Source organism: Alosa sapidissima, chromosome 18 (assembly GCF_018492685.1).
Source record: "Alosa sapidissima isolate fAloSap1 chromosome 18, fAloSap1.pri, whole genome shotgun sequence".
In the NCBI taxonomy this organism is placed as follows: domain Eukaryota; kingdom Metazoa; phylum Chordata; class Actinopteri; order Clupeiformes; family Clupeidae; genus Alosa; species Alosa sapidissima.
In genome coordinates, this window is record NC_055974.1 from 5,741,308 (window position 1) to 5,762,174 (window position 20,867).

Here is a 20,867-nt window from a genome sequence, read left to right on the forward strand (position 1 = left end):
TGGTGTGGGTGAGGTTGCTTTATCAGCACTAGTTATGAAATAACTTGAAGACAAGTCTGGTCTGTGAAACACTGCACAGGGTTCAATTTGAGTTTGCAGTACATTACGGTGTTGAATTACGAGAGGTTATTTCATAACAATAGTAGCACACTCCTCGTAGCAGGCCAACCTCCTGGACCCCTACATTAGCAGCCACCTCCCCAGTGCCAAGTGTCTCTTTCTCCAGCCACAAGATCCTGGCATCTGGATCTTCATCCGAAAGCTGGATTAGACTTCCGGTGCTGCGCAGAACACCCAGGCACTGCCTCAGGATCTGCCCAGCCTTGACCTGTCCATCCCGGGACCTCAGCAGAGCATCTGTGGTGCCTTTGTCCACAATCAAGTCCAAACTTTGTGGCCTGAAGTGTTCCTTGAGCCGAGTGCAGTCCAGTTCTAAGAAAGCCAAGCTGGATAGTGGATTTTGAGGCTTAACTGGTGTCCTCTTTGTATGTTCCTGCATGAGCTTTACAGCAACTGGGGATATGTCTACACAGGTGACAACGACTGGCCACGGTGTGTGCTTGTAAATGGAAGGTCCCAAAGCGGACGTCCCACAGCCCATGTCCAGTATGTGCACTGAGGCATCTGAATCTGTGGGAAGCTTTAGCAGAGGCAGGATGATGTCTTGCACAGCGTCAAATCCAAAGAACCACTCAAAGTTCTTGAATTTATTTGTGTGCTGACTATTGGTTTCAGAGTAAAATCGGTCCCATGTTGCCTTTTTGTCCATGTGCTCAATCAATTCAGCTGTTTGGAATCAGACAGAAAAAAATGTCAAACATTTTCACTGAGCTAACTAACACATAACGAGCCGAAATGAACCAGCATGCCATTTACCAGACCTTAAAGGCCGCTATAGACTAGTTTCCAGGTCGGTCAAATATTATGTCGTTTGCGATGTCTAATTGTGGTGTAGCAAGAAAGATCATGTTACACAAACTTGTTAAACTTGTTTGGTGCCACCGCCTTGCCATCTCGAGCACCATTTGGCATCTTCTTGGATGTACTCTGTGCATCATTCTTGGACTTGCCGTGTCACTAGCCTAACAGCTCGGAATGTCTTTCAAATAAATGTCACAGTGTTCATTGACCAAAACATGAGGGACGTGCACAATACGACCCGGAAGTAAAGTAAGGATTGAAGAGGGGAGGGGGGAACAACAGTAGATCTAAGATGGCGGATGAACAGCAGGAAACACCACAGGGAGAGATGGAGGGTGAGTTAAATAACAGTTTTTTTTCTTGAACGATTATCTTGTCAGTTATTGTTAATCTGGCGTCCACGTCCGTACACATTATTGCAAGTACCGTAATGCCATTTCTACGAAAATAACTCATTTAGAAGATATACAATTTTTGCACAGCCTCTTGGTGCAACATGAGAGGAAGGAAAGAAAGAAATGGGGGAGGCCAGCGCTTGTAAGTCACACAAAGAGGAGTAAACTAACAGACGGTGGATTTTTCACTTTATACGTTTATTCAGAACAAGGATTCATCCTTGAAATGTAGTGTTGGCATATTTTGTCTGGTGTTTTGTCGCTGAAACGAGTGTGCAATGGCTGTCCTACGCCTGCAACGAAACTGGATAGTTAGCCAGCTAGCTAGCAAAGCTGCTAGAATAGCCAGCTAATCAATTCCAGCCGACCTACAAAATTGGAACAACCCGAGTTTGCTACCTTATTTATTACACTGACTGGAAACAACACACGGGTTTGTTTACATGGAGGCGGATGCTGTTTCTTAACACGACACGAGAAGACAGCGGCGTTGCTGCATTTTGCGCTTAATGCACTCTTTCATCTCTCACGATATGGTGGTAATTGTGTCAATTGACAGGTCCTATCGTGTTGAAAGTCATAGTACCGATGATAAGTTATGCCAAGACCATATAAAATAGACGGAACATTTGGGATGCCATGATGTTGTCCATGCCTAGATGAGTAACGTTAGTCACTGTAACGTTAAACAACACCGAACTTCTAAATTATACTTAACATTAGGTGTCATTTTTAGACTGTTCAGTAAGCGTCTACAATTAAGAGTGTATTCGTTTTGAAACTAATGTGTGGTCAAGTCAGTAAAAATATGTTCAACAAATAAAAAATAATAATTCCCCTCTTCTTGGTGTTCAGCTGGAGTAAACTGCCTCGCCTACGACGAGGCCATAATGGCACAACAAGATCGGATTCAGCAAGAGGTGAGTGGATCTTATTTTAAAGGTAACATTAACCCATTATTGAAAGGAATGGGTCAAATATAGGTCCATGCCTTATTTATCAGTAGTACCATTGTTGCCCTCAGTTATGTTCAAAGCAGTGTGTGCACTCACTCCCTGTGTTTTGTTGTTTTGTCTGTAGATAGCAACTACGACTCCTTTAGTGTCAGACAGACAGGACTTGTCCATTCTGCAAAGAGAGTATGCGCAAGATGACGGCATCTATCAGCTGAAGATTAAGGTAAGTCCTGTCCAAACAGTTTGAATTGTAATGTATTTAGTTAATTGTTCACCGTTAACCATGAATATTGTCTCAAGGCCTTTACAGGACATTTACATAAGAACAAAGGTAGTGACGAGAGGAAATTGCTTTTTGTATGTTTCTTTTCCCAAGAAGCAACAGTGCAATCACATGATTAAAAAAGGGAAGCAAAAAAAATCACCCATATGCGTCTTTGCTATGCTCTTTCAGGACTTGCACAAAAAATACTCATACATCCGAAAGACACGGCCCGATGGAAACTGTTTCTACAGAGCATTTGGCTTCTCACATCTGGAGTCTCTTCTGGATGACAGCAAAGAGCTTCAGAGGTGAGAAAGGAGGAATTGTGATTTATTCGAAGGGTATTTGCTCAGTAAATAGATATTTGGGAAGTGATATATTTATCTGTATATGATTGTGGGAGAACCATTGAACCCCATTCTGTAGAATCTTTCTTACTAATACTCTAATGGACTTGTTTTACCTCACAGGTTCAAAGCGGTGGCAGCCAAGAGTAAACTGGACCTAGTGAACCAAGGCTTTACAGAGTTCACTATTGAAGACTTCCACAACACTGTGAGTAATGGCACCTTTGGGTGTCAGGGGTGTTTCATATCATATCTCGATGAACGTGTTGTGCTCTATTGAAAATATCCACCAACCTTAAAGGATAATTCCGGTATTTAGCAGTTTGAGTCCCTTTTCTGGTTTATTTTGGATGAACTAGAGTGGTGGACACCGAAATTTTGACGATGGATCCTGTCTCGACTTTTCTGACTCGTTTTGAATCGCCTTTGACTACTTCAGAGTGGCTGGCTATGGGCATGCACAAACATGTCCTTAAAACAACCCTTAAAGGAACCGTATGTAAGAAATGTATTTCAATTAATCATAAAATGGCCCTGAAATGTCACTAGACATTAAGAAATCATGTTCATTTCAAATACTTATATCACTGACAACAGTAGTCCGACCAGGATATTGTCATTTAAAAAGTTAAGTTGCAGCCCTCAACTGATGTTGATGTTGTGTTTTAGCCTGATGCGCCACCCTCCACCTATCTACTAATCACGCAGTCAATAGTGTTTCAGCATCTGGGTTGGCGACCTCAAGTCAGGGGGAGGTAGAGGGGATACACCGCTCTACAGTAATTTGAAAGTGATTGCAGTACCAGTTTTGGTCACAATCTTACATATGGTTCCTTTAACATTCGTTTTCAAAACTGTGCAACTCACCAAGTGGTTAGTGGTGCTCGTTGATGTTCCAAAACAAGTAGCGTAGCGAAATACAGTTTCTGTCATGTTTTAATTGGCATTTTGTAAAACCCATTGAGTTCTGTTGGAAGACTCATTACACGTTGATATTACTGCGCCACCGGAAATGGAAACGGGGGCTGTTTACATTTGGTTGTAGTCCTTCTTTTACTGTCTATGCTTCAGGCTCAACTTTAGCTGTTGGCTGCAGCAACTCGAGCTAGGTAGAACCAATTGTCTGTACTGACAGTACTCAAAAAAACAGAGATCTGTGTGAAAAATCGCCGGAATTCTCCTTTAAATTTTTCTTATGTCTAGTTCATGAACCATGTTTTTAGTAGGGTGCTAATTTTCTCTCTTTACTGTAGTTTATGGACCTTATTGAACTCTGCGAAAAACAGCCTGCGCTCGAGGAACTGCTCAACTCATTCAACGACCAGAGTGTTTCAGACTACGTGGTGGTCTACCTGCGGCTGCTCACGTCTGGCTACCTGCAGCGAGAGCACGGTTTCTTCCAGCACTTTATTGAGGGAGGGCGCACTGTCAAAGAGTTCTGCCAGCAGGTAGGCTTCAACGTGCACAAACCCAATCCTCAAATGGGTGTGTGGTGACCACAGTCAGGAACCTTTGGGTGTGGTGGGGAGTTTCTGAAACCAAAGGATATAAGTTTCCCACGTATAAGTTTTCCCTAAGTATGACCCACATAATTAAGTCTAAAGAAAATGTAGGACTTACACTGTAGATGATGGGCTGGCAAAGTAAAAGTGGTTGGGGATTAAGTTCAATTTCAATTCCCTGTTTACTGTTTACTTGACTAGCTGATTTGGCATATTGTAGCATTAACACTTGTAGATGATATATTTTACCTGAATGTATAATGGAAGGGTTCCTATAATATACCTCTAGGCAAAAGGCAAAAAGAAAAAAAAGATCAGTGTTTTGTTCAAATATTATTTGTCTTTGTTCTATCCAATGTTACGGAGTTGGCTTACTGTAAATGTTTGTGTTAATGTCTTCAAGTGTGAATGTTCCTGTCTCTCTTGTAGATGTCTAAAACAACCAACTATGTCTGACAGTCAAGTCCTTCTTATACCCTATAATTCCATCCTGTTCCTTATACATTTTTCTGTTTCGATCCCTTATGTCAGGAGGTTGAGCCCATGTCCAAAGAGAGCGATCACATCCACATCATCGCCTTGGCTCAGGCTCTCAACGTCTCCATTCTGGTGGAATACATGGACCGGGGCGAGGGGGGAACGGTCAACCACCACGTCTTCCCTGAAGGTGGCGAGCCCCGCATCTTCCTCCTCTATCGACCGGGCCACTACGACATACTCTACAAGTAATAAAAGCCTACTCTCCAATCCTCTCTCCTCCTCCTCCTCCTCCCTCCCCCTTCCCCCTCAAACTCCTCACTCTCTGAGCCTAGATTCTCATGCATCCCTGTAGCACCATGGGATGATCATAGTAACGTGCTTGGTTCAGTCACATCTCAACAGCATCCATCTGGAGGTATGACCAACTAAGCAAGTTAAAGACAACCCCAGGTTTCACCCGGATGTTTGAGACTCCAGACTCCGATATGTTTGCATCATCCCACACCTAAGGAAGGTGGGCTGGGACAGGGTGGGGGTGGGGGGTGGATTGGAAACTTACCACAACAGTCGAAGCCACGTTGATTCATGCAGTGTGTTGGTGTGCAAGGGGGGGTCTGGCCCTCCCCTGGGGCCGGCGGCGACTTGAGTCAGCCGCTATCTGGGTTTGTGCTATGGTATTCGGGAAGGACACAAAACAAACCGACAGGCAGAGAAACAAATTTGCTCTTCACTTCAGTTTATTACCCTGTTCTCATTCCCCACACACACACAAACAAAATGATCAACTGAAATGAATAAAAATTGAAAATGGATTTCAAAAAAAATCTACCAATGAAAATAGGATGCAAATGAAAACCTTAGCAGTAACTCCAGGCCTTTAGAGAGTTGTACAGTTTTTTCTTTTTTTTCTTTTGTGGTTGTAAATGTTATCAACTTGCTTTTGTTAGGTTTTTTTTCCTTTGTTACACTGCGTTTCATGAGTTTTATTAAAGGGATCTTCACCTTATCACATGGAAAATTGTGTAATTCTTGTCTCCATCTTTACCTTAAACAAGTTTGGTTGCAAATTAAGTTGAAGTTGAAAGTACTGTCCTTGTGCAAAATCTATCTTTTTAATCAGATTCAGCTAAATTCACTAGCAGGCTCATCAGTGTGTCCACTTAAAAGAAACAACGGAATGACGGCCCATTCAACATTTTTGGACCAGGTGCAGTTAATTGATCACTGACCAGGTTTACATGGACTAAACTATTCTGATTGAAAAATACATGCCGTCTGTTTACATGGGGTAGGCCAAAGTTCTATTCCTATGAGGTGCTCTCCAGCTTTAGAATCTTTGATCGGGATAGCTGTTGTGGCCTACTTTTCCTTGAGGTTCTACAGCAGGCAATCTGATTGACCGTATACATGGCTGTTCAATCGGAATAGGAACGGATTACACCACCTCTTTCATTCTGATTAAAATTATGATCGCATCAGGCATTTTTATTCTGATTGAGGTGTTTGAGAAATTTTACTCCGATTGAGCTGTTATTACATTTCTAATCGGATTAAAATAAAAGTGTCATCTAAATGTGACTACCGATTGATGTCCACAGCATTACATATTGAGCAAGCTATATTGATTGTCAAATCTGATTTTGTCTGCCCCCCTAAAACAACATAAGGGACTACCCATGATGCCTCAGTCAGTATCTGATTGTTTGGGTGTAGTTTGATGTATGTTTGCCAATAGCACAATGTTTGCACTTAACTGGTAACAGTTCTTCTCATTGCTTGATGGAAAAATAATGTAGTTCCAGTTATGGGATGGTAATTGTGACCAACAAATATAACATTTTCGGATAGCCGTGCCATTTAGCGCAAGGTCCCGGGAATGTTGTGGTTAATATAAGAAAACCGCATTGTCCTTGAACTGGTTCCGTTCTGAATTCTTTAAACCTTCCTATCTAGTGGACTTGCCCACCATTCCACCAGTTTTAAACAAAACCAAGGATGTAAAAGAATATAGTGTGTATGCATGCATTAATAAACTGGTTCACCAGAAAAACCTGTTCTTGGTTTCAGCTCTAACAGTTTTATTTTTGGTCGAAATTATCTGAACAGTTCAACATCTAAAGCAGGGGTCTCCAACCGTTTTTTACTTCGAGGGCTACTTTAACAAAATTGACATGGCCGAGATCTTTTATTTTAGTAGTAGCATGTCATATATTCACATAGCTGATCTCCACCCAAAACTGCTGAATAAGATTTGTATGCTTTTTAAAGGTTCCTTTCAACTCATTTACCTTCTCTTTGTAGACTGAATTTGCATAGGAATTTTAACATGTTTACCAAGTGACTGGGTTATTACATTTATGAACATCTTCCTCAAACCTTTTGGAGAGCTACACAGGTGGGGAGCTACTGGTACGAGCTACCTGTTGGGAGACCCCTGATCTAAAACATGTACCAGAACGGAGCCGGTTCGCTCGTGGAGAAGGCCTTAATTGGAGGTTCAAAGAACTTGTACAAAAACACTTCGGCAGCATCCATTTGAATCTACAAGGGAAGAAAACTAGACTCCATTTATAATAAAATCATATCTTTATTCCTACTTGACAACGCAAAGACAAAAACGACTAACAATCAAAGAGGAAAGATCAGGTCTGTGGGTCCAACATGATCTCACAAGTACGGGCTAGTTCCCCAAGCTTCATCCGTGTGTACTCGGCTCTATTGAGTGCCATCTGGCAGTCCTTGCGGGCAGAGTACGTTGAGCCCTCATGTGGTTGACCAGTAGCGACCTGAGACACAGGACATGCCGCACAAAAGCATAGATTAATTTAATAGCAGGAAAAGACAATGACCAACTCATTTGTTAGGGGGGGAAAATCATGTACTACACTGTGGTACTGATTTGTGAAGTTGGAGCATTAAAACAGGACATTTTCAATATAAGGCCCTGTTGGTAGGGAGTGAATAGATAAACAAATCAGAGCTACAAAGCTCAAGTTATCCCTCTTTAAAGTGTTTTTTGGGGTAGTCCTAAAATGGTGTATTGATGATTCTGTCATCAATGCTGAGTGTTGTGAGAGTTGAGTGAGTAGGGGCAAGTTCAAATGATAATGTTTAGCACCATTGTGCTACGTTTACTTGATTGAATGATATGTTTGGTGTGCAACGATCTGCAATAAGCATTTCAGGTTTTCTCTCATTAGTGGGTGTCAGAGGTGCTATCCTATCAGTGTGTACAAATCTCACTGTATTCAATAGACAGCGAGTACTGCATATCCACCTCAGCCTATAGAAGTAGCCTTTAACAGAATCAATTAAACAGTGTTTCTACCACAACTGTAAGTTGTTTGTTAGTAACCTACCAGTGGACCACCAGATCTGCCATCAGTGAGCTGACAGTGGTCCACCAGCGCCCTCTTGCTCTTGCATCTATATTCCCTAGATGCAGGGATTTAAAAGATCCTGTAAACCCCAATCAGATATTTGTTTGGATCTCGAATATGCATGCATAATGTGAAATGTATTAGCACAAAATGCTTTTTATGCATCTATCTCGCTGAGGAGTTGTGCGTATCAGGTTGGAACTGTGGTAGGACAGTTGAGGCGTGGCTTCAGCGCAGTCGGCGGACCTGCCCACAGAGTTTGGGAGCAGAACCTCAATTTCTTCTTCCAGGGGGGTATTCCATCAACCTCGCTAAAGGCCAAACCTGGCTTATTTCGATAAGTCTCGCTAATTTTAGTGAGAAGTCCGTTCCATTAATGAGGTTAATGTGAATCCCAGCTTGGTAACCATGGGAATTTATGACACAGAACTAACCTGCTCCGTAGCAGGTTAACTTTCAAGCTAAATTAAGCTGTGTTGCAAAAAAAAACCCAATCAGTCGGAAAATGAGTCCAAAAAGATGGTTCCGTCATTTTTAGTTATAATCTTTGATGAAAGACATATGTCTACTGTTGATAAAGGGTCATGCACATTTGGTAGGCTGTTCAGTGACATATCTGATGCAAGCCAAAGGATAATTATTCTGTAGCCTAGGCAGCGAATAATTAAAACTGCTTCATGTGTCGACGATTGTTCATGAATGTCAAATCAACTGTGTGCCACACAGATCAAAAACTAGGCATAAATTGAATTGAAAGCCATTGCATTTCACATCATTTTATTTCAAACACTTTGGGACTTATGGGAGACAATAGGCTATTATGTTGATACTAATTTATTTTATGACCACCTACACCTAGACAATAATTTGGAGTGAACTCTTTTAATATAAGAACGAAGGCTATAGATAGTTTTGAATATATGGCAAAGTTGTTTTTGAGTTTATACTATTTATTCATTCACTCGTTTTGTTCAAGCATAGACTGTAGGCTATAGTCTATGTGTTCAAGAGTGAAGCCAATCAAACTCGCAATTGATTTCAAACCATTAGCATTGTTGTTTTAAATGTATGCTTTGATTATTCTGCAATTTCTGTAGGCAATCAATTTTTTTCTCTCGATGTTAAATTTGATGACTTTCGATGAAAATCCTGTAGATGGCGCTTGCCTATCGAACATATATCATCTAGTATTGTCTTAATTTTACGACATATATCGTCTTTTCGTCAATCTACTGTTTTGGTCTACTTTTCTACCTCGTGCACGAGCAGAAATGAAGCTGAACTAAACCTCGCTTGAATAAACGAGGCCAAGATGCCGCTAACTTGAGTTAATGGAACGGCTTCAGCCCCAAGTGAAAGTCTACGCTAGTTCAAGCCAGGCTATTTCTGTTAAGCGCCGCCTTCATTAGCGAGGTTGATGGAATACCCCCCAGCTGTCTAAATCACAATTGTCTGTTGTTGATATTGCCAATTTATAAATAAATGTCCCACATTATCATCTATTCAGCGCTTGAATACTGTCATTATAGTCTATAATTTAGAATACCACACTCGCACACTATCAAAATGAATTGATGGGAACAGTTATGCCTTTACCTGTGTGAGGTAGCGAATTTGAGAGCTCAACTCGTTCTCCACTCTGTTGACTGAGGCTATGAATTGACTGAGCTGCCGATCGATGAGGCTGGCATTGTGTTTGTCCTTCGATAATTCCAGAACAATAGTTCCTGTATGAGATGGATTGTAAACTTAAGTTGTCAAGCATTACTATATTTATAGACACATTTTAATCAAAGCATTCGGAAATATACTGAAAACATGTTTTTTTTGTCCCCTTACCCAAACTACATCTGGTTTCCAATTCCTTAAGTTGTTTAAGTAACGTGAACACTTAGCTTCATAGCTCCCCTTGCTTATTATGCCCAAAAGCCTTAACGTTACGTTAGCGTTAACGTTATACATTTGATGGCCACGAAGTATCTCTAGCTTCAGTAAACTAGCTTGCAACAAGGTTAACAACTCACCGGCACAATGAAGAATGATTGCAATCTCTTTCTCGACATCCTCCAAAGCACGAAGACGCTCGTTGGCCATTAGAATCTGTAGCTACTAACTGAGTGTCAGTCGATCCAACACAAACATAAGAAATTAGCTAGCTGCTCACCAGGTAATGTTAACATTCGGCGTTAGGCAGGTCAAATGAATTTAACGTTACCCGTTTAAATCAACAGCCGACGTGACTGGTAGACAAAGCCTTTCAAGGTTAATTCACTTTCTTTACATTGATTTTTGTTACCTTACACATAAAGTGTTCCGAGTGTTCATATCATAGATCATATCCGATCATATCACACGCACTTCCGTTGTATGGTAGCACACAAACGGATAGCATACAAGGACAAACAATTCGAATACGGCAGGAGGAAAAAACGCGTTTCACAATGACTGCGTTGCATGGCCATCCCGGTAGTTCTCCATAAATAAAGCACTAAATAAAAACTGACTAAAATTGTAATAGCAACAAATCTACAAAGTTTGCATGTAACCTGAATACACGCTAAATAATAAAAAGGAATTCAACACACGCAGGAATGAAGAGATGCACACAGTTTTGTATGTTAACTGTTTTTCTTATTTTTACATTTTCTAAAATGCAGTACAAAATAAAGAAGCAACATAGATTTTTTAATTAATTTTAAAAACATACTCATTCAGTATATTTTCATTTCATTCATTGCCTAAAATAACATATTGCTTATACAGTAGGCTATCTTGGTTTGCTTTTTTATCATTGTCACACATGTCACACACGAAACATGTGATTCAAATCATTTAAGTAAATTATCGTGTTAGCGAGGTTGTATTCTGTATATCCTTAATATCAATTTGAGTAATAACAGAAGAATCAGCTTGAAGCAGTTGTTTTCAAATGAAAACTAAACTGAAAAACCTGACATTAGGTCTAGAAACCTACTGTGGTTCTCGTATACCTACTGAGGCTGCAGGGAGAATATATACATAATATAAATATTAATATATATCATTTGATTTTATAGTTGCTTGATTAACAGACAGATGAAACAGATTACCATTTAGATTGAAAAGCAAATAATCTTGACATTTAGGAGGCTGAGAGGTCTTTCACAATTCTATCATATTACATCATCAGGAAGTCATACATTAAGCCTTTTGTGCTGAAGATAACTGTTTGCCAGCTCCATGTTATACAACCATGCTCATCAAATGTCTCAAATCAGGCAGTATGATTTAATAACTGCTATATAGTCAGCAATGTTGTACAATTCAACAGACTAGAGTATATGCATTCTATGAACCCGTGCTAATGTCTAAATGTCTCCCCGCTTCATGTTGAACAGTGTTTGTATGCAGGGATTCCAAATGTATTTTCTACATCTACACGGGGTCTAGCAACCAGGGCCTGAAGGGATGGGATGCATTGCACCGTTTATGGCATCTGTATGGTAACTAAACTATGACCTCCAGCAGCTGGGTTTTACACAATAGACCTCAACAGACCGACAAAGGTCAGACAGTAACTCATATACAATATTTAATAACCATGATCATATGTACAGCATGTGAGGAGTACAGCAGAGAATTTAAGGTTAGTTTTTATTTTTCACTTTAATAAAAAATAAAATAGAATCTTAATAAAACAACACAAAACAAAGAAAAATAATGGCAACATTTCTTTTGTAATATCTCTGGCATATATAATGTTGACAGCAAAATAATAAGAAGTAGTAACTTCGGGAGTAGTTCCTCTTTTCATGTCCCCTTTCCCACGTCCCACACATTCGTTTTAAGAGCAGGTAAAATAATTGTATCTATATTTAGTTTTGCTGGTTTCTGGGAGGTAAAAGGTACAGCATCAAAGAAAGTTCTGGGTTCATTCTTCAGTAGAGCTGAGGCACAGACAATCAACTAGCTACTGGTCATGGGCACTAGGGGGCACTGGAGAGTAAGACACCACTTTCAGAGCACTTCCCCACTTCTCCTTAAAGACATTTAAGAAATCCTAAAAATAAAAGGACTTACAAGACACAGTGACACTTTTTTAAGATATGGGTGATTAATGTAACAAGATGCATCAGGAATTTAATCCAGCATTTCTTATGTATTCAAAGTCAATTGAAAATTCAATTTCTGCTCCTGGTTGTTGACCTTAAAACCCCCAAAACTTCAAATTTACCCTAAGCAATGTTTTGGACAGAATTACCACATATCGGGATGCAATTGTGACAAGTGGGAAGTCATGGCGTGCTTAGTCATTTCAATAGGAAGACATTCTCACTACCAAGTACCAACACTGTGGCATTCAATGATTTGTTATAAAAGAATTTAAAACTTAATTGGCATTTTGAAAATGACTATAACTGCAAATGCATAAAATCATGCCATCCATATAAAATGAGAGATAGCCATGAATTCTTACAAGTGACAACTAAATTCAAACATGTAAAACACAATTCTAATGACAATATGTTGTATAAAAATGAAGTACTTTTCAATCATTGTTTCAATAACTCAACTTCTGGTAATAAATATTGATGAAGAGGTGAAGAGACTTGCCAAAATGGTGTCAAATATTATCCTTGCTTTTTTGTTTGGCCACTAGTCTTCAAGATGCTACTGATAGCTGCAGGTTAGGAAATTAAAACAAAAATCTGCCACAAAAGATAACATTTGTAAATTGCTGTTGTTTTTGTTATGCTTATGCTTACTAGCCATTGTATTTATCATCTACCATTTCCATCCATCATGACATTATTGAGTGGACTCTGGTCCATAGAGTAAAATGTCATTGCTAAGAATCTGATCCATAAAGATGTGTATCACTATGAAACAATTACACACATTTTAATATATTAGATTTGTATCTGTTTCAACTACCAGTGTTTTAACTGCATGGGTGTAGATACTGTACAGTATGTTCATGTTTATGGTGCATTTTTCCATTTGGTGGCAGGTATCAGTTTTGAACATTTCAATCAAATGCAATGATATCCATTACAGGAAAAAAAGACTTTTGGTAATCAAGTTCCAACTAATATCTACTGGGAAAAAACAAGTAATAGCAAGCCCCAAAAAGAAAACAAAAACAAATCTGCACTAGACAGATTTTTTAAGAGAGTGAGTGACTGTGTGTTCAGTACATGTAGTGTGTGTGTGTGTGTGTGTGTGTGTGTGTGTCTGTGTGTGTTGAATAATTAGGCATCTCAGTGTCCATCTTATGTGTCAGCCTCGTGGTGCCATTATACCAGAGACTTGAGACAGCATACACACATTCTACAATTGTACATAACAAATAGATGCTCTTTCTCAAAGAAAACAAAAAAGAAGATACAAAATATCTCTTTGTGGTCCTATATATTTAGCCATCTTATATTTTCTACCCATAAAAAAGGCCACACTGTTCTGTGTGTTACAAGTGCACTACCTGTGCACAGGAAATGACATAAGCCCATCCGTCACACGAACTTACAAAGATATGTAAGATAGGTTAATTTGACATATCTGTATGAGGTCGCGGAACTGTAATGCCAGTGTCTTATGTATTAAAGGTACATAATGGACAGGTATGTTCTATTAGAGGAAGTGGGAGAAGGAAAGGGGGGGGGGGGGGGGGGGGGGCAAACCACAAGAACAAACGTTCTTCATCCCCAGCTGCTAACTTGTGCAAGGCATACAGTACACAAGTTAGATGGTACTTTTGTCCTTACATTGGTAATAAAGCCCGCCTCATATATAATGTCGGACATGATAGAAGAAAATTAAAAACATAGACACATATGCATCAACCCTGAATCAATGGACCCTCCGCAATCCAGCCAAACATCTCTCTCATATTACACTTGTGCATCATCTGGTTTAACCAAATGGGGACAAAAAAAACTGCTCAACAGCAGCATTAGACATGACCAGAAAGAAAGAACAAGGATCAAGGAGAAAACATATATTGAAAGAGAAGGAAAAGGCGAAAGAGGAGAATAATGGAGGAGTAAGTTAGAGGGAAAACAAAAGGTGAAGGATAAGCATTCCATGTTTTTCTGATTGGGCCCCCGACTGGGAGTAGCTATGGAGCAGGCTAGCGCCACTGCCCCTTTGCTGGCCACGCGTTCAGTTATGAGGAGGGACAGGAGCTGGGCTGGGCTGGAGGGTTGGCTCAGGTGAGACGTTAGCAAAAGTGGTCGTCTTCATCCTTGTCGTCCTTCATGCCCTTCAGCCGCAGGCGAGCAAAGTCCTCAAACACAAAGTCATCGTCCTGAGAGAAATTACTGCAGGGAGATGGCAGGGAGTAGCAGTAAAAAGAAAACACATCAGGAAGTGTGAGAACAGAACATTAAAATACATATGTACTGATGAAAACAATTATTTTAAAGTTTAAAAACATGGATGGTATTTGCAAAGTCATTGAGTAAATAACTGATCCCAATATTGACCAACATATTTGCCATAATTGAGCAACCTTAAAACCCGTACATACACAAACACAGGATACAAGAATACAATAACAATAAAAATGTCAATATATAATCTGTATAATATTTAAATATCAGTATTTACTTCAAGAAGTGTACTGATCTGATACAATACAGCACACACATATTCAAAACATTTCAATTTCAAAACATTCAAAATAATAATTTCATCAATTATAGACTACTGTATACACAAGACGTGTGTGTGTGTGTGTGTGTCTGTGTGTGTGTGTGTGTGTGTGTGTGTGTGAGCGCGCGCACGCACACGCGTGTGTGATAAGACTCAAATCAATCAGGGTTGAATGTGGATCAGGTCGAACAGCCACTAAATAAAGAGGCATTTCTTATGAGGACACACACACAGATCTGCTTACTTTGTCTCAAACTCAATCAAGTTGGTGTCCACAGGTGCATCCGTTTCAGGCACAGCTGTAGGGGTAAAGAATAGAACCATGTAGGTGAGTCATTGGTGCACTTTGAACACGGCTTGAGAAACAGCCGCAAAAATAAACCTTGATTAACACTGACCTAATTAGCGTTAATACTCAGTACTGATAAGCTGCATGGGTGAAAGTAATTGAATGAGGGATTGTGTGAGTGCATGGGTGGAAGTGACTATGGTCAGTGTGTGTGTGTGTGTGTAGGTGTGTTGGTTTAGGAGTACCTGACTGGGGCCTTGAGCTGGGCTGGTCTGTGGGTTTGGGGTGCATCAGAACAAAAGGCAGCTCCACTGATACATCACTGCAAATGAGAAAAATACAGACAGAAAACAGACAGAGAATGAGTACAGACAGAGAGTGTGTGTGTGTGTGTGTGTGTGTGTGTGTGTGTGTGTGTGTGTGTGTGTGTGTGTGTGTGTGTCCATTTTCATTCTTCTATATTGACTGTCTGATATATTTAATGATTTGGGTTAATGATACAGTATTAATGTGTGCATGTTGTGTGCTTGTGTGTGAGCATGTGCATGTCATAGTCAGTTAATGTCTGAGTGTGTGCAAAACTCACCCTCCACGAGACACCACCAGTTTGACCTTCACTCTGTAGGACACCAGGATGCCCAAGACCTCCTTATTGGACACATCCTTCACTCTGCACGCAGATGGCACACACACACACACACACACACACACACACCTTAGCAATCAGTATAAATTAGACATTAATAATCCAACACCCAGTAAACTATAAAACTAACAGTAATTGCTGGAGCGCTGAAGCTTTGGACGGTTACTCATGAGGGTTCCTGCTCAAAATCAGACTGAGCTTAACTTTGTCTGTCAAACTCCACTACATAGTACTTCTTCACACATCACTCTCATTGGGAGGAATCAGAGTCAGTAAAAAAAGGAAAGCGGCCTGTCTAAGCACAAACATTAGTTCCACAATGTCATCTCAACAAACCAGACTAACTTCCTTTTTTTTTATTCATTTCGCAGACTCTTTCCAAAGCAACTTGCAAATGTCAATTATATTACAAGGGCATTGGTTTCTGAATTCTGCATGTATCTTTAGGGAAACAGTCCAGTTGTAAACTCATCACAGGTAGAGTGGAGGCCGGTGCGGATGAAAGCTCAGCTGCCTTTGACATAATTCCAGCAGCCTAAAAATAAATCTGAGGGATATGAGACGAGACACTATTTCTACTTCATACACCTGTCTGGACTAAAAACACCTACAAATATGCAGACACCAACATCAAAGTCATAAAAATGACAAACTAAAAGAAGGGTTCAGTTCAGGTACAATATAAAAAAAATCCTTTCGCTACATAAATGGTGACAACGTGGACGCGTTTTGTGTTGCCTCTCTTACTTTTTTCTCAACAAACATTTCAACATTATTTTGTACAAAAAAATTGACTCCTTAGGAGTTGCACTCTATTTTCTGACTGATGAAGTGAGAGAGTGGAATAAATCGCCTTCCATAATAGTCAATCTGATCTGAAACCTTATCGAGGCAAAAGTTAAAGCCTATTAAAACCCCACAATAAAACTCAGGGGACAAAAAGTAGTTTCACTCCAGTGCCTGAGCAGCGGCTGCTGAACTTTGCTATCTTTGGTTTGAGTCTGTAGCGAAAGCACGCCTGGCCCGACACACACACAAAAATTCTTCCAAAAATTCTCATCTGGAGGCCATGTGAGGGGAGAAAAAACCAAAATGAAAACAGGTGAACCAGTGGGTACGTAAACTTTGGCTGAGGACCCCCACCATTCCTCAGATAACAATCAGATGGGGCCACGTAACTGGCAGGTGTGTGAACGCACGACGGACAGGCCTGAGAAACAGTGAGTCCCGGTCTGTCGGGGATTAACTCTGTGTCTACTTCGTTTCTCGGAGTCTTTACACAAGGCTTTCCTTTCGCTAAGGAGCTCTTGCGGCTGGAAGCCCTCAGCTAAATCCTCTCAAAACAAGCTCTCCATCTCGGCCTGCCAGCCCTAAGAGCGCTAATCTGCAAAGGAATCAGGCTCGAGTAGAGTGGACCTGAAGGCTCCCTGCTAGTCCAGTGTTACTGCAAGCCTGGGAATGAAGCAAAGAGGGAAATGCCTTCTACCACGCTCCACGCTGTTCATCAAGACCCCTCCCCACTAGCCAAGAGAATACCACATCATACACTACACTACACTACAAGAGGTTTTACCATTCCAATATAACCAATGGGATGAAGATACTGATTTTGCCAGGTATAACCCATACATAATACATTGTATGTACACATCACATTTTCCAACACTAAGGACCAGATTCCTCGCACATGGATTAAGCCTAGTCCTAGACTAAAAGAAAATGTCAATGGAAATGAAAAGATTTTAGTCCAGGACTAAGCTTAATCCATATATGGGAAACTGGTCCTAGAAGGAAATATCTTTCCCTCGCACACATTTACACACACGCACGCACACACGCGCACACACAGGTCCCCGTGTTTGGGATGCTGCGGGGGCGCTGCACTCACATGGTGCTGGAGGCCAGGTTGGTGTCCTCGTGCTTGAGCTTGCCGTCCAGCGCCAGGCCTCTCTTCTCCCGGTTATTGGTCAGCGTGGGGGTGAGTGTGTACACCTTACAGAAAGTGGAGCTCGGGGACACCTGGTCACTGAGTCAGGGCAAGGGGAGAGAGAAGGTGGAGAGAAGAAGGAGGAGGGAAAGAAAGGAGAGAAATAAAGCACACCTTTCACATTCAATCTGCACCTGGGCTGGTTGCATAAGCACCCCACATCTGAGACTGTGCTGAAGTCAGCTGAGCAAAACACTGTGCAGTCTGTAAGCACTCAGTGCATGTGGTATGTGTGTATGTGTGTGTCAGAGAGAGAGAGAGAGATAGAAGAGAGTCATCACAAAACGTTTTCCCCCCAATTGTGTTGGCAAAACAGCAAGCCTCGGTCATGAGCAATATACTAATGACTATTCTTTGCTATGATCAAGTAACAGAGGGGTGTGCAGCAGGGCCGACTCATTGCAGCGGAAACTGGCAGACTCTTCCAGAGCTCACAGAGACCACAGGGAAAAGCTACTGCTGTGGGTGCCAGCCAGACAGTAATCGGGAGCAGCACTTTTTTTTTTAATCATAATGCATCACAGACATTCATAAATAATACACTGAGCAAATCTATCACAGGGGGACAGAAAGAATCGCTGTTTTATGGAAAATACCATCCTGACCCATGAGGTACAAACAATGACCTTCTAAGTCTGCTTGGCACGGTGTCTGTCCAGGCTGCTGACGGTGTCACTTGGCCTTTTCACCTGCATCTAGCCATGGAGGAGCTAATCTAATCACAACACTCTCCCTCCAGATGGTGTCTGGGACTGAATGGTCAGCCTCATGTGAAGGAGACTTGAACCTTGCTCTTTTTATTGCAAGCTACCTCTAATAAATATTTGATTATGAATAATTACATTATTAAATACAAAGAGAATTGGTTAATTTGACCTTTTCATAGATTTATTTTAATACAGAATTTAGTATATAGTATTATTATTATCATCATCATTATTATTATTATTATAGCAAGAATTTGGATCCAAAAGAGCACTTTGAGAGAAGAGGAAAGGTGGAGAGAGGAAAGGGGGAGAGACACTTGTGTGTGAGCGGGGTTGTGATGACAGGAAGAAGTATGGAGGACAAACAGGACAAGATCACAGCAATGTGCCTTTTGTCAAGAGGCAGTATATTCACTCTGTGTGTGTGTGTGTGTGTGTGTGTGTGTGTGTGTGTGTGTGTGTGTGTGTGTGTGTGTGTGTGTGTGTACCCAAGAAGAGTACTGAGAGGATCTCTGGGAACAGGGAGAGGCCTGTGAGAGGACCAGAGAGAGCAATGAGGAGCAACAGAGCCCATATTGTAAGAGTGGGTTTACACGGTCTCGGGTTTAACGAGAGGTGAGCCCAGAGAAACCCAAACCTAAGATGGACAGACAGACAGACGCAGGATGATTCATAACAAGCAGTTATTTGTGACAGGGGAAGACATGGGAGAAGAAAGCGGTCCTAGATGCACAGCAGAGTTGTTGCGTTTCAATAACAGGGTTGCAGATATTTATATCCGCTTTCAATGCTGGGTTTGGGATGGTGTTAAGAGAATGAGTGAAATTGCAATACCTTGGGCTTTAGGTTCAAAATTGTAAAAATAGAGTACAGAGTAAAAGTATAGTATCATATCAGTGTGTTGGTCCTGGTACATTGTGTTATAATATCAGTATGTTGGTCCTGATACATTGTGTTATAATGGTTTTACAAGTAGGAGAGAACCCCTCACAGGAAGGATAATCCTCTCACTGAAGGACTGAATAAAGGTGGCTTGGGGAACTGTGGGGAACTGGACATGTACTCTGGCACATTCACAATGAGAAGGAGAGCAATGTGAAAAGCTTGGGGAGTTCTTGGGGCCGGTTGGTCCACAGGGCAAAACTGGGGGAGAAGCAGCCATCAGTAGGGGCGCAGGTGGCCCCTCAGGTTGAGCAGGGAAATCAGGGTTGATGTTGGGGTGGGGTGACAGTTGGGGACGCGGGTCCTTGCCTTGGTTTTGGGCCATACTCACCGGCAGGACAGTCGGCTCACAGACTTGTTGTAGGTGTCACAGGAGTGCAGCACCACGTCTGTCACCTGCAGCACTGAGAGAGAACACCCACATTGTGACGTCACAATGGAGAGCGGGGCCAGCGCTGGAGCTCCCACCCAATGGGAGAGCAGTGAGGTAGAATACCTATGTAGCATCACACAGGGAAAGCAAGGCCCCCTTGCTCAAGAATGAGCCTCATGTAGCCGTGTTACGTCAAAAAGGGAAGGCTACAGACCAATGGGAGTGCAGCAGGAGGGGAGTGATGATTGCATTACCATTGGCCAATAGCAGATCCACAAAAAGCAATTGTAAAACATGACATCACTTTCAAAAGCTGCTGTACTCCCCAATAAAAATTGGTGCTAAAAGTGGCAAAAAAAAATGGAATACTCATAATGGCACAGGATTGGCTAGCAGAGAATTGGCTGGTATCTAAATGGACGAACAGCAAACCTGCCAGGGGTGCTGAGGGGAGAGAACCGATTGGCTGTGACAGTCCGCCCTTCAGTGGAGTCAGACTGCAAAGCTCTGAGGGAACCAACGGAGACACGTGCCTAGTCTGGACGATATGAAGCTAACACCTTCTCAGAGATCTCTACGGCCACTCCTGAAGCTTTCTGTGAGGCTTTTGGGGAGTGGGGGTGGGGGGGTTGGGATGGGGTTGCAATCACTCAGGGGACTCTCATCTCTCACAGGGAAAGAGAAAATGGAGGGAATTAGACTGGATTTGAAAGAATGAGGGATGAGTGAGGTGTGAGGATGGAGAGAACGGGTGAAAGAGAGAAGGATATACCAATACAGACCCATGGCGTGTGGAGAGAAGGGAATGTTTATGCAGTCAGTGAGAATATGGAAGAAAGTGAGGGACAGGTCAGAGAGACAGAGAGAGAGGTGGAGAAGATGGATGGATGAGGTATGAGTGGAGTGGAGGAGTGCAGGAGTAGACGGAGGGGTACTCACTCAGCCTCCACCTGTGCCACGGGGCATTTGTACTGTGCGGTGCTAAACAGACAGATGTCAGCATACTGCCGCACTGTGGGAGAGAGCAGGCAACAACACGGAGTA

General features: G+C 41.6%; 4 protein-coding genes across 7 annotated transcripts in view; 1 reads left to right on the forward strand and 3 right to left on the reverse strand.

Annotated features, from left to right (window-relative positions):
- Window positions 1-60: 60 nt before the first annotated feature.
- On the reverse strand, window positions 61-1,119 carry cskmt (citrate synthase lysine methyltransferase). Its single transcript, XM_042070218.1, has 2 exons — window positions 980-1,119; window positions 61-786 (listed from the first exon to the last, which is right to left on the reverse strand). Exons 1-2 carry the CDS (start codon window positions 1,056-1,058, stop codon window positions 104-106), a joined length of 762 nt encoding a protein of 253 aa, XP_041926152.1. The 5' UTR covers window positions 1,059-1,119; the 3' UTR covers window positions 61-103.
- Window positions 1,120-1,134: 15 nt separating this feature from the next.
- On the forward strand, window positions 1,135-5,872 carry otub1b (OTU deubiquitinase, ubiquitin aldehyde binding 1b). Its single transcript, XM_042070217.1, has 7 exons — window positions 1,135-1,256; window positions 2,172-2,236; window positions 2,397-2,495; window positions 2,727-2,845; window positions 3,008-3,092; window positions 4,138-4,332; window positions 4,918-5,872. Exons 1-7 carry the CDS (start codon window positions 1,214-1,216, stop codon window positions 5,113-5,115), a joined length of 804 nt encoding a protein of 267 aa, XP_041926151.1. The 5' UTR covers window positions 1,135-1,213; the 3' UTR covers window positions 5,116-5,872.
- A 1,561-nt stretch (window positions 5,873-7,433) lies between these two features.
- Window positions 7,434-10,614, reverse strand: med11 (mediator complex subunit 11). Of its 4 annotated transcripts, none has more exons than XM_042070969.1 (4): window positions 10,462-10,614; window positions 10,271-10,359; window positions 9,843-9,973; window positions 7,434-7,652 (listed from the first exon to the last, which is right to left on the reverse strand). In XM_042070969.1, the coding sequence occupies exons 2-4, from the start codon at window positions 10,338-10,340 to the stop codon at window positions 7,509-7,511; spliced, it is 345 nt and encodes a 114-aa protein (XP_041926903.1). In that variant the 5' UTR covers window positions 10,341-10,359; window positions 10,462-10,614; the 3' UTR covers window positions 7,434-7,508. The 4 variants fall into 4 exon arrangements, with proteins under 4 accessions (XP_041926903.1, XP_041926906.1, XP_041926904.1 ...); XM_042070972.1 differs by having other exon boundaries at window positions 10,271-10,352; window positions 10,462-10,610; XM_042070970.1 differs by having other exon boundaries at window positions 10,271-10,355; window positions 10,462-10,610.
- Window positions 10,615-12,981: 2,367 nt separating this feature from the next.
- The window catches only part of arrb2b (arrestin, beta 2b), a 45,214-nt gene continuing 37,328 nt past the window's right edge, over window positions 12,982-20,867 (reverse strand). The window contains exons 10-15 of the mRNA XM_042069589.1: window positions 20,763-20,835; window positions 17,703-17,840; window positions 15,755-15,838; window positions 15,414-15,490; window positions 15,124-15,178; window positions 12,982-14,545 (exon numbers count right to left, since the gene is read on the reverse strand). Of these exons, the coding sequence (XP_041925523.1) occupies window positions 14,446-14,545; window positions 15,124-15,178; window positions 15,414-15,490; window positions 15,755-15,838; window positions 17,703-17,840; window positions 20,763-20,835 (527 nt within the window). The 3' untranslated portion in view covers window positions 12,982-14,445. The remainder of the gene's footprint in view (window positions 14,546-15,123; window positions 15,179-15,413; window positions 15,491-15,754; window positions 15,839-17,702; window positions 17,841-20,762; window positions 20,836-20,867) is intronic.